The following is a 12,744-nucleotide window of genomic DNA, read 5'->3' as shown; positions in this document are numbered from 1 at the left end:
AAATGTTCTTAAATGAATTTATGCCAGGCTCTGACCTGATGTGATTCTGTTCTATAATCTATCAATGACGTTGTAATCTATTTTTTTGAATGAATTTATGTAAATGCTATGCTCTGCTTCACCTGCTTTCAATAATTTGTTTTGTAAAGCACTTTGAATTGCCTCTGTGTATGAAATGTGCTATATAAATAAATTTGACTTTGACTTTGACTTTAAGTTGTGGGTAATCTTTCAGAAAAAAAAACATTGTCTAGCCCCTTGAATATTATTATATTGGGATTATTGCAAATTAAGGAGCATGGCAAAAGTTATGTCATTAGATTCCTTTCATAAGATTTCAATCACTGCTGAGGGGCATCGAAACTCTCACTTAGGGCGTCCAGTCTATTTCTTTAAAACTGGGAGAAAACAAACAAAGGCGGGTTGTCAAATTCAAGTTTGACAAGTTTGTGCGAAAGAACGCACTTGGAGAAACATGAAATCCAATTTCAAGTGCGACAACGGCCCAACTGCAGGCAGAATCATTGACAATATGAAGATTGCCCAATGTGGAAACACAGCAAGATCATGTTTTCACCCTAACTCTGCAAATTTAATGTCCATCAATACTGTTTGTGTTTTTGTCAGTGCCAGAAAGGACCAATTTTATGGTTTTTCTTTTTCCAAGAGGCCACAGGAATGAGTGTTTCCAAGTGATTACTTGTATAAATAGGTGCCTGTTGAGTATTTGCTTTGTCAACCAGCCTCTGATGTCAAGAGTCTCAAGTACGAGTTTGTTCAGATTTATCAAACAGTCCCAGACAGGGAAGTCTCAAATACGAGTTGGTTCAGATTTATCAAACAGTCCCAGACAGGCGTGCGTGAGTGTTCCAAAAAAATTCATTCAACCAAATCCATTGAGAGTTCATTTAAAAATGTGCCTTTTGTTTTTCAATTTAGCAAAAATTTGTGGCAGAATGAACTGAACAGTTGAGTTGCCACGGTTTGAATCAATCGAAAAATGTAGGAAAAAAAAAAGACCAAACCCTGAATCGTAATCAATAGCTTTTATTTTGAAATTTCTACAACAACAGTGAAAACCAATTCTTTTCTGACAGCAGCGATTGATTAAAACACTGCAATCAGTAATCAAAAATGTAAAAAGTGGATATAAATCGACATGATATACAGTGAATTGTAGATGCGGTAACGTAGCGTAGAGGGAACGACAGTGAAAACCAACATTTTTCTGACAGCAGCGATCGAGTCGAAAATTGCAATCAGTAATCAAAAATGCGATAACTGGATATAAATTGACAGTGAATTGTAGATGCGGTAAGAGACCATAGAAAATGATGGAAAACACTGGAAAATACTTCCAGAGACATTTCTACAGTCGCAGACATCATTGGCAGTAACATAGCTCTCTAGTGATTCAAAATTCATTATTTGTAATCATACATTCTATAGAAGCTTTTCTTTCAAACAAAAAGCTGTCAAGTCCGGGCTCGCTTTTTAAAGGCGATGAGGACAAGACAACACGACACGAATAAAAACAAAACCATGAAAGATAGCAATAACCGACTTTGGACTTTCATTCCAGCCTCGAGACGATTCTCGTCTCTCCCGTTCTTACGATTGGGCTCTTTGAAAGCACTGGAATTTCTGGACAACGTGTTTTGCTCTTTGAGTCAGTAACTTTACGAAAAGGCAGTCAAAGTTAAGTCAAGCGCGCAAAAAAAAGAGAAAAGGACAAACCAAGTAGAGTCGAGTGTAAGTGAACATAGCACGCTCGTTCACATTGCATCTGGACACGACATCTAGTTGGCTGACAACAGCTAAGCTAAATGCTAAAACCACTCATGATAAGATAAGTTCTCTCTCCAGGCCTTCGGATATGTTGTCGGCCTTAGCTAGTGATATTTTTTGTCTTTTTTTGGTTTTGTTACAATGGTGATACTATTTCTTTGGAGCAGAGTAGGAAGGGCATTCAATCTTTGTCTTCGATGATGACTTTCTTGCATTGTCAATTTTCTCCATGGGCTCTTGGGCCGTTGGGAACTGACAGCCAGGCGGACTCTACGGCGCCACCAGTGGCTCCGGTGAGGCAATTGGAAAATGCGCTGTGGGCATTTTGCACATGAAGCTGTTGACTTGGGCGCAGGACATTGGCTTCCATCTTCCAGTCTGAAAGAAAACAATCCATTTCAGTGGAGCGCCACGCTCTTCTTCTTCCCAATGCTCATTTGAGGACGCACCTGCCGTAACACAGCCACGCAGTGTTGGTCGAGGCCGACGCGCTGGATGGGTTCTCCGGCGGCCCAGTGGGTGAAGGTCACCTGGTGGCGGTCCGACCACACCAACGTGCCGGGAAGCGCCAGGTCGTTCAGTCCGGTCCACATGTCGCTGGTTTCTGATGGGAGGGAACAGAGCTCTCATGCGGTTCTCAGATGTCGACGGGGACTGTTAATTAACGGTCGGGATGCGCACCAAGGTGGGAGGCACTTTTCACCCACGCCTGCTCCACCTCGGTGCGGATGGACACCAGTTCGGCACCGAAACCACGGCAGACCAGATGAGCATCAGACCATTCCATTTTGTCGTCAAAAAGTTTGTAGCAGAACCCCGCAAACTCCTCCCAGTCGGGTGCCGAGCATCTGGGCTCTGCAGGCAAGACCCCGTGTGAGTTTTAGTCGTCATGACAGTTGGCGTGACCGAAACAAATGGTTTTGGAACTCACCTCCGTCCGCAAAGGTATAAGACACACCCGGTGGGTTGTTCAAACTGCAGATAGGAAAGCCGTAATTAGCTGGTGGTTCCTCATGGGAGTTTTCTGTGAAAGTTGGCCACTCACTCTCTGGAGGTGATCCTGTTCCTGGTGGAGCCCAAGTAAACGTGCTGCCTGGGAGCGCTCATCACAATGCAATCTCCTCCGATGTTGTTCTGAATGACTCCAGCGTGAATGGCGGCCGCGCAGATGTGCGAGTCCTGCATTTACACAAAGTTGCCGCCACATACAAGACCTCGACCAGTGGGTCAGGCAACCACGTACCGCAGAGTAGACCAATGTTCCAGCGACAAAGTATTTGGCACAGCCCGGTGGACAGTAGAAGCTGCAGAAGGTACAAGTTGGGAAATTGACGACAGGAGGTCATGGTCATGAAACATCGTGTCAGGTGTGACTCACGTCATCGCATCGGTCAAGTGGAGGCTGTTGAACGTTCTGGCACAGGTCATGGCATCTGTCGGACAAAAGGCGAGATCATCGCATGTTTTGGGGTTGTTGTTTTGGGCAACCAAAGCCGCCGCGGATTGCGTTGCTCACCCTTATGTGGGCATCCCAAGATGTCGAAGCGGAGGCCAAATTCTGGACGATTCTCCAGCGGCAGGATGAGGACGTACTGAGCGAACGCGGGTGTCTCGAGCAGATGAGTCCCACCGCCGATGAACTAGAAATCGAATGTTTCCTTGTTTGTTGTGACAAGATGGGAGGATGAGGTCGCGGTCGACTCCATTGGCTCACCTTCCCGTCCGGGTGTTTGGTCCACTTCTTCCTATCAACGCTCAGTCTCATCTCAAGTGGGATGTCCCAGGAGCGAGTATTGTTGCTATCACACCCCTGGGTCACGATCGCAGTCACCTTTCTTGTGTAGCCGAGGTTCACCTGGATCCAACTGCCAACGGCTGGAGGAGGCAGACATTCCAAAGCTCAGGAGACCAAAGTGCCAAGCGGTCAATTTTCCACGTACGATTTTTTGACGGCTTCCAGCAGGACTCCCCGTTGAGGCGGGCTTTTTCTGGGGTGGCGTCTTCCATTGAGGAGGAGGCTTTGAAGGAAGAGTCTGCGACGCTGCCGTCGGCGATGCCCAGACTGTCGAGACACACTGAGGACGGCCAAAAATCATTTGAATTTGGAACGGATGCTTTGAATAAAAATCTGGCTATCGAGCCCCTTGTGGGAATTTGAAGAGTCCGAGATTCAGTGTCGGGCGCGGAAGATCGCGAGACGTGAATCCCACCTTTCTGTTCGCAGCTATAGACCATTTGCAGATATTTGGAGGTGGCAGGGCAGGACTTGTCTTCCAAAAGCTCAATGTGGCATTTTTGCTGGCTGTTGCACATTTTCCTGTAGCGAGGGAGGATGCCTTCCACTGAGCAGGTTGTCTCTGCAAGTTACAACACATCGGTGAGTATGAGCATTGATGCACTGGAATGAGGAACCAAACGAGCATCTGAACGGTTTGTAAGCATTGCTTCAATTTCATGACGTTCCGTAGCGTGCCAAAGTTGTTTGGGGACTTTCAGGAGAAAACCAAGCGAAATGCACTGAATGAGCCTTCTGAGGTAGGCGGACAAATGGCTTCATTGGCAAATGGTGGATTCTCCGCTCTTACCGTCTTCCGATGAGTCGTCGTCGTCCAATGAGTAGTCATTGTATGAGTCGCCTTCCTCCTGGCAAACGTCGTCACTACGCCGACTGTAAAAGGCGGACTGGATGCTGATGCGGCTTTGCTTCTGACCCTCAGCCTCACACACGAGGTCAGCAGAATGCTTGTTGCAGACAAGGATCTCCTTAAAGCCTGCCAAAGCATCGTCGTGTCATTTTTGTCTCGTGTCATTTGAAGCCAACGTTCAAGGAGACTTACTGTCATGAGGCCGCGGCGCTTTTGCCGTGTTTCCTGCAAGACAAAAGCAGAAGACGCGAGTCGGCACGTTGTGAAAATCGGCCGAGCGTCGCCACGTCTTACCGCTTTTCTTGCAGATGTAGCCGCTCTTCTTCTGGCAATCGTCAAACTTCCAGCGGCCGTTGCTTGTGAGCAAGGAAAGACAGGACGCAGCAGAGAGGTCGCCGGGGTCACCTGGAAGGAGACGACAGATGCTCAGCTCCGTGCCTCCGCAACGTCGCAGACAAACATCAGTTGGGTTTTGGACCCACCTCCGTCCATGACGATGTAACCAAACGGGGATCCGTCAGTCCACCCGCTGCCGTCTTTCGTGACGTTGTTGTTGACGCCCAACCACAGAGAGGGAGCGCTTGGCAGAGAAGTGTAGATACCTTTGGAGGTAAACGGTCAAATGTGGAACAAGAGTTTGAAACATTCCACGTTGAGGGAATTCAACAGCTCTGATCGCGACCGGACGGACGGACTGACGGACTGACTGACTGACTGACTGACTGACTGACTGACTGACTGACTGACTGACTGACTGACTACCTTGTATGAAGGTGTGTTCTTGTGAGTCAGCGATGCTGAGCAGGTCGCCTCCGCGGCGAAGGCAGTCGTCTCGCGCCTCCTTCCAGGCCTTGGTTGGCCTGCGTTGGATCAGGTAGCAGAAGTCGGAGGAGGGTCGGTCCTGCCACCAGCCGCACTTTGCACTCCGGCCTGCAAGCGAGAGTCGAGTCACTTGAGGGCAAACGGGCGACGACAGAACACACGTCGACTGGCGGGTGGGACGCCCACCTGGCGGCGGAGGAAGTAGAAAGTCTCGGACCTTGGCTGGAAGGAAAAGAGAGGACACATTAGCACTCTTAGCTTTGCCTTAAAATGTAAAGTGCTTTTCAAATGAAATTTATTTATTTATTTATTTATTTATTTATTTATTTATGTATTTATTTTCATGATTTATTTATTTATCATTATCATTATCATTATTATTATTGAGAAGTGCGAAGTGAGTGGTTGTCATTTGCTGACCTTCTTTACAGATGAATGGCCGAGCATTGGTGCAGGGCCGGTCCTCAAGTTGTCCAGTCTGCGACAAGGCAGCGCAGTCACCCCGTCCGGTTGGCTTGTCTGGGACCCACTCGATCTTGCCCTGCGGACGACATGCCAGACGTGACTTTGGCGCGTTTGGTCTCGCTCGCCACCACCGCATTTGCTCCAAAATGAGGAGTCCTCTCTCCTCCCACTAATCAACACTTTCCCACAGTATGACTTGAATTCATTGGACAATTTCTATCCACTTAAATCCCAACTTGACTTTCAGACTCAATTTTATATTCTCAGAAACGAGCGACTTTGCACTTGAACCATATATGATTTCTTTTTTCACTTCATTCGAATTTATTCTCACAATTTCACAACTTTGTCCTTGTTAATGCCCCATCTGATTAACACCTTCTATGTTTATCTCTTCTTGGAACATGACGAGCATTCTTGCCAAAGTCTAACTTTTGACTACTATTGTAGGCCGCTCTAAACGTTTGGCTTACTGCAGGTGTTGCGTCGCTCCACTCAAAGTTGCCCTTGTTCTTCTTGAGTCCCACCCAAGAATGGTATCCTCCTGCATATGGCGCGTGAGCTTGAGGAAATCAGAAAAAGCGAGAAGAGCATTCAGACGTGTCATACGTTGGGAAACGCTAAGGGGGGGGGGGACGGGGCGATAGCTGGCATCGGCAGTTTGACCCTGGCGCTCACCAGCCAAGAATTTGCCCTCGTCCCATGAGAGGACACTGGCCAGGTGACCTTTCGATTCTTGGCAGAACTTTTCGGCATCCTTCCAAGTGCGCTCCATCCTTCCAAAGTGATAGCAAGAGCCCTTGTACAGGAAGTCGCCAGGGTCGCAGTAGGAAGCTGAAGCCGGCAAGAAACATGGATTACAAAACCACAAGGGGGCGCTGCAGGTGTGAAAAGAAAGAAGAAGCATCGCTGCCACTCACTCTCCACTCGATGGTAGCCCAATACGTAGTCTTTGTAGGAACACAGCTGTCCCTCCGGGCAGTCTGCAGGAGGATGACGTGATTGCAGTTTTTCCTCCTTTCAGTGTCAACATCGACACGGACGTGCACACTTACCGTCGGGCGACCGCTTGCACATGTACGCCAGTGAGGATCCGCACGAGCCATATCTCCACTTGCCAGGCTGACTGGAGGAGTGCACACCTTGGTTGACGTACGCGCAGGACTGAAGATTGGAGCTGTAGAGATAAGTCATAAAAAAAAAAACATACACACCTGAGAAACGGTTTTCCTTTCTTTCTCTGTGCCCCCGCCTGACAATGAAAGAACGAAAAGAGGTGACCTTCTTACCTTTCGTCTTGACGCGAGTCCCTGTTGGCGTAGGCCGGAGTCACACCGGTGTCGGACCAAGTCAGCTTCTTTTCTCCCTCTTCAAAAAAGTGACACCAGTCCTTGTTGCAGTCCTGCCGAAACCAATCCCGGTTGTCAGTCAACTACCGGTAGCGAGCCAACAGCAGCCTGCGCTTGCATCTCACCAGATTGGAGAGTCCGATCCAAAAGGGCTTGTCGCCCATTTGCTTCTTCACAAAGCTTTCCTCGTCCTTGGAGGTGATGGAAACAAGGTCGCCGCCCTCCCAGAGGCAGTCCTGACGAGCCCCCAGCCAACCGTTGTGCGTCTCCACCTTCTTGTAGCAGTTGGAGCCGTGAGGATTCCATCCGTTTTTGGCGTCACATAATGCCTTGGGATCGATCAATGCTGAGAAAACAGCAAAGTTAGATGCCTTGGTCATTTTTCAACGTTTGGTGAAAAGCAGAAATTCAGCAAACAGGTAACAATGCAGTCGGTCGACCCAATTCAGTTTTTGCCAAATTGCGTCGCCTGCTTGACTGGCAATCCACAACTGACAAGTCTTTAGAAGGACACGGGCATTGAAGGCTATTAGCCTGAAAGAATACAGTCACAAGAGATAAACAAGGCCAGTTTCAAGATGCTGAATGAGCTCAAAGAACCAACTGGGGCTGCCACAAATGATTCTTTAGCTCACGGGCTAGTCACCCATGGTATAGCCACTACTGAACGTCGAGCAGGTGATTTTGCACAACCTTCATTCGCTTACAACCTGAATTGTTTACGCTAGGAAAATAAAAAAAGCAGACAAGCGACGTCATGTCATTTTTGTCTCGTGTCGTTTGGAGTCACCGTTCAAGGAGACGTACCGTCGTGAGGCTGCTGCGGCGGTTTTGGAATGTTTCCTGCAAGACAAAAGCCAAAGAAGCGAGTCAGCACGTTGTGAGAATCGTCCGGGCGTCGCCGCGTCTTACCTCTTTTCTTGCAGATGTAGCCTCTCTTCTTCCAGCAATCGTCAAACTTCCAGCGGCCGTTGCTTGTGAGCAAGGAAAGACAGGACGCAGCAGAGAGGTCGCCGGGGTCACCTGGAAGGAGACGACAGATGCTCATCTCCGTGCCTCCGCAACGTCGCAGACAAACATCGGTTGGGTTTTGGACCCACCTCCGTCCATGACGATGTAACCCAACGGGGATCCGTCAGTCCACCCGCTGCCGTCTTTCGTGACGTTGTTGTTGACGCCCAACCACAGAGAGGTAGCGCTTGGCAGAGAAGTGTAGATACCTTTGGAGGTAAATGATCAAACGTGGAACGAGTTTGAAACATTCCACGTTGGAGGAATTCAACAGCTCTGATCGCGACCGGACAGACGGACAGACTTACCTTGAATGAATGCATGTTCATGTAAGTCAGTGATGCTGAGCAGGTCGCCTCCGCGGCGGAGGCAGTCGTCTCGCGCCTGCTTCCAGGCCTTGGTTGGCCTCCGTTGGATCAGGTAGCAGAAGTTGGAGAAGGGTCGCTCCCGCCACCAGCCGCACTTTGCACTCCAGCCTGCAAGCGAGAGTCGAGTCACTTGAGGGCAAACGGGCGACGAAAGAACACACGTCGACTGGCGGGTGGGACGCCCACCTGGCGGCGGAGGAAGAAGAAAGTCTTGGACCTTGGCTGCAAGGAAGGAAAAGAGAGGACATATTAGCACTCTTCCATTTGCTAATGTAATGTATGTAATGTAAAGTGCATTATATACTATCAAAGGTATAATTATGATGATGAGAGAGCACGTGGTCATCATCACTTGCTGACCTTTTTTACAGATGAATGGCCGAGCATTGGTGCAGGGCCAGTCCTCAAGTTGTTGATTGATTTGTGCATTTATGCATTTCTTAATTTATTAGTTATCATTGATTATATTTATTTGTGATGCTGATTTTTAATATTCTTATGATTATTATGAAAGTGAAGTGCAAAGTGAGCGCTCGTCTCATTTGCGGACCTTTTTTACAGATGAATGGCTGACTTTTGGTGCAGGGCCAGGTCTCAAGTTGTCCAGTCTGCGACAAGGCAGCGCAGTCACCACGTCCTGCCGGCCTGTGTGGGACCCACTCGATCTTGCCCTGCGGACAACGCGCCAGACGTGAGCAAATTTTTTCCCAAAGTCCTTTTTCCTCCTACTCGTCAATATTTTCTCAAAGCAAATATATCTCATTGTTGTCAATTTACAACTATTTTCCAGTTAAAGCACAATTTGAGTTTCAGACTCAAACCGTTTTCATTTTATTCTCCTATAAGTCCCACTTTGACCTGTGAACTTCTGCACTTTGATCATTTAGGATCTCATTCAAGTTTTCCAGTGAATGACTACTATATTATTTTCAAAGAACCCCAACGTTGTGCTCGTGAATGCTCCAGCTGATTTACACCTTGAGCATTTTTCTCTTCCTGTAACAGGACCAAATGTCGTTTTTTTCCCTTCTAATTCAGTCCAAATTTGTTCTACTAAAATGAACCTTCCGATATGACACCTTCATTCTGGGCCAGTGACAACCTTTGCAGACGGCTCCAAACCGTTCCGCTTACTGCAGGTGTTGCGTCGTTCCACTCAAACTTGTCCGTGTTCTTCCTGAGTCCCACCCAAGATTGCGATCCTCCTACATATGGCGCGTGAGCTGGAGGAAATGACAAAAAGCAATTGAGCACAAGAAGAGCATTCAAACGCGGCAGACATTGTGCAGGGCCGGGGGACAGTTGCTGGCATCGGCAGTTTGTCTCGAAGCTCACCAGCCAAGAATTGGCCATCGACCAGTGAGTGGACGCTGGTCAGTTGACCTTTCCAGTCTTGGCAGAACTTCTCGGCCTCCTTCCAAGTGCGCTCCTTCCCCTCAAAGTGATAGCAAGAGTCCTTGTACAGGAACTCGCCAGAGTCGCAGAAGGAAGCTGAAAAGAAAAAGAAAAACCAATTGGAAAACCACAACCACACGACACGGTGCGGGTGTGAAAAGAAAGAAGAAGCGTCGCTGCCACTCACACTCCACTCGACTGACGCCGAGTTCGTAGTCTTTGTAGGAACACAGCCGTCCCTCCGGGCAGGCTGCAGGAGAATGAGGTGATTGTGTTTTTCTCCTCTCAGCGTGCGTCAACATCACAACGGACGTGCACACTTACCGTCGGGCGACCGCTTGCACATGTACGCCAAGGAGGATCCGCACGAGCCATGTCTCCACTTGCCAGGCTGACTGGAGAGGTGCACCCCTTGGTTGACGTACGCGCAGGATGCAACGTCGGCGCTGTCGGGGAGAAGCCGTGAAAAGCGAGAGACACATCCCACAAAGGGGCCAATTTGAAGGCTCCTTGCTCGTCTTCCCTGTGCGCTCGCTCAGGTTTTGCAGACGGGTTCCATCAACTCGCCGTGTGCCCCGCCCGCCTGTCAATGAACGGACACGAAGAGGTGACCTTCTTACCTTCTGTCTTGACCTGAGTACCAGTTGGCGTAGGTCGGCATCACAACGGTGTCGGACTTAGTCAGCTTCATTTCTCCCGCTTGAAAAAACTGACACCAGGTCTCGTTGCAGTTCTGCAGAGTCCAAACCCGTTGTCAGTCAACTAACTACCAGTAGCCAGCCAACTGCCACTTGCTTGCGCCTCACCAGATTGGAGCGTCCGATCCAGAAGGGCTTGTTGCCCATTTGCTTCTTCACAAAGATTTCCTCGTAAGGCGAGACGATGGAGACCAGGTCGCCGCCCTCCGAGACGCAGTCGTAACGAGCCCCCAGCCAACCGTTGGTGGTCTCCATCTTCTTGTAGCAGTTGGAGCCGAAGCGGCGCCACGCTTTGGTCCTATCACATGTCTGAATGACTGAGAATAGAATAGATCTTTATTGTCATTGTTACATGTCCAACGTTTTGGGACTATTCTGACGTTAAGAGCGCTATGTTTTTTGTATTTGGTGAAATGAGGATCTGCGACAAACAAGCAGAGCTCGCCTTTTATTCCGTTTCAGCCAATTGCGTCACCTGCATCAGCACTGACATCAGACCAAAAAACGAACCATCGCCATTTCGGTCCTCCGATCTGATGACACGCGTTGGGCAGAATGGACCGAGCACCCTGTCTTACCTCGTCTCTTGCAGACGTAGCCGCGCTTCTTCTCGCAATCGCCGACTCCCCGGCCGCCCTCGCCACCGAGTAAGGAGTTGCAGCGTCGGCCGGAGGGGTTACCTGGAAGGAGACGGCGGATGCTCAGCGCTCCTCCACGGAAATGGACATTTTCCGGCCAGGTTTTAGACCCACCTGGGGCGGCCAACTGGACGGAATTGGATGAGGATTGGGCCGACTGCTCGCTGCCATCTTCAACCGTGGTGTCGTTGGTGTCCAACCACAAAGAGGAAGCGTTTGGCAGAAGACCTTCGGGTCAAAGGTAAACACGGTTGAAACATCTCACAGGTGCATGTGCGAAACACTTAACCGTGCAGATGACGTCTGGCTCGTGTCCTTGTCGCTGGGGGCCACAAGCTTTTCTTTGGAATGAAAGAAACTTGGCAAAAAGTGATTCCTTTGGTGCTCCCTCGATTCCACTTTCTCCCGCATGGATTCTTTCATTAAGCACATTGAACAGCCTACCTTGGATGAAGGCGTGTTCCTGCGAGTCGGCGAAGCCGAGCAGGTTGCCGCTGAGGCGGGCGCACTTGTCTCGCGCCTCCTTCCAGGTCTTGGTGGCCTTGGAGTCGATCAGGTAGCAGAAGTCGTTGGCGGGGTTTTCCTGCCACCAGCCGCACTTTGCGCTCTTGCCTGCAAGCGAGACTTGGGTCACTTGAGAGCAAACAGGATTTTGCACGTGGGCTGCAGGGTTGGACGCCCGCCCACCTGATGTTGATGTCGGCGCTGGGAGAAGCGGAAGAGAATCTCTGGCCTTGCCTGCAAGGATGTGAGAGGGTCAAATATGAGAGCGCGACCAGAAGACAAAGGGCAAATGAGAGGTCGTGACTTTCCGACCTTTTTGACAGATGGATGGACGAAGGGTATCGCAAGTGTCTATGTAAACTTCAGCAGCAGTCGTCAATTTGGAGCAGGCATATGGAAATTTCGGAAGATACCACGGGGCGTCATACTGCGGAGGAAGGACACAGCGGACGGGACTTGAGCGTGTTAGGTGTTGCGGTTGTTCAGATGGCCTCCCAGCAAATTCCTTCAAAGTCACTTTATTGATTTAAATCTCTCCAATTCATTTTCATAACCGCTTTCTCACAATCAGAATTGTTGCCATATTCAGACTGAAACTTTTCAATGAACAAATGTTTCCCTGGAAAATGAAAGGTGCACTTGGATTCTACTGATCACTTCATTGTTTTTTCCATCTAAATGATCATTTGAATCCTCATAAAATGGAAAAAACGGTTTGTCTTGGAACACCACTCAAGGCAAGTCAGATTCAAATCAAACCATTTGACAGGCAGAGCATTCTTGTCAGATTTGTCCTCCTAATTCAACACAACTTTGTTCTGCTCAAAGGACACTTTTTAACCTTTGCCCTCTAACATGACGGCTGCATTCAGGCCAATTGACAACTTTTTGGACCTCGATCTGTTGCACACTTGTCACTTACTGTAGTTGATCCGTCGCACCACTCCAAGTCGCCATGGTTCCGGCTGAGTCCCAGCCAAGACCAATATCCTGGTCGCACGTGAGCTTGAGGAGAGCAGAACAAAGACTTGTTGTGAAACATTGCGGCTCGATTGATGGCC

At 49.0% G+C, this 12,744-nt stretch overlaps 1 protein-coding gene and 1 long non-coding RNA gene across 2 annotated transcripts; both read right to left on the bottom strand.

The window, feature by feature from the left end:
- Positions 1–1,453: 1,453 nt before the first annotated feature.
- Positions 1,454–10,796, bottom strand: LOC119134639 (macrophage mannose receptor 1-like). Its single transcript, XM_037271475.1, has 24 exons — positions 10,650–10,796; positions 10,464–10,576; positions 10,168–10,289; positions 10,031–10,093; positions 9,784–9,939; positions 9,583–9,671; positions 9,023–9,119; positions 8,635–8,670; positions 8,389–8,556; positions 8,170–8,289; positions 7,982–8,092; positions 4,626–4,658; positions 4,374–4,559; positions 3,999–4,145; positions 3,729–3,863; positions 3,503–3,663; positions 3,305–3,428; positions 3,167–3,221; positions 3,032–3,092; positions 2,834–2,967; positions 2,720–2,763; positions 2,470–2,643; positions 2,238–2,392; positions 1,454–2,166 (listed from the first exon to the last, which is right to left on the bottom strand). The coding sequence occupies exons 1-24, from the start codon at positions 10,794–10,796 to the stop codon at positions 2,059–2,061; spliced, it is 2,739 nt and encodes a 912-aa protein (XP_037127370.1). The 3' UTR covers positions 1,454–2,058.
- Positions 10,797–11,318: 522 nt separating this feature from the next.
- On the bottom strand, positions 11,319–12,682 carry LOC119134517. Its single transcript, XR_005100356.1, has 5 exons — positions 12,606–12,682; positions 11,996–12,110; positions 11,867–11,917; positions 11,624–11,791; positions 11,319–11,407 (listed from the first exon to the last, which is right to left on the bottom strand). It is a non-coding gene; the product is annotated as an uncharacterized LOC119134517 (long non-coding RNA).
- Between the last annotated feature and the right edge of the window lie 62 nt (positions 12,683–12,744).

The sequence above is a fragment of the Syngnathus acus genome, chromosome 15 (genome assembly GCF_901709675.1).
Source record: "Syngnathus acus chromosome 15, fSynAcu1.2, whole genome shotgun sequence".
Lineage (NCBI taxonomy): Eukaryota > Metazoa > Chordata > Actinopteri > Syngnathiformes > Syngnathidae > Syngnathus > Syngnathus acus.
The sequence above is the reverse complement of the archived record's forward strand: the minus strand, read 5'-3'. Positions and strand labels throughout refer to the sequence as shown.

Coding starts and splice junctions, on each gene's coding strand:
- LOC119134639 (XM_037271475.1), bottom strand. CDS start 10,796: ATGGAGACCACCAACGGTTGGCTGGGGGCTCGTTACGACTGCGTCTCG. Junction 3,864..3,998: donor CTATAGCTGCGAACAGAAAG/GTGGGATTCACG, acceptor GGCCGTCCTCAG/TGTGTCTCGACAGTCTGGGC. Junction 3,222..3,304: donor CTTGGGATGCCCACATAAGG/GTGAGCAACGCA, acceptor TTTGTCCGACAG/ATGCCATGACCTGTGCCAGA.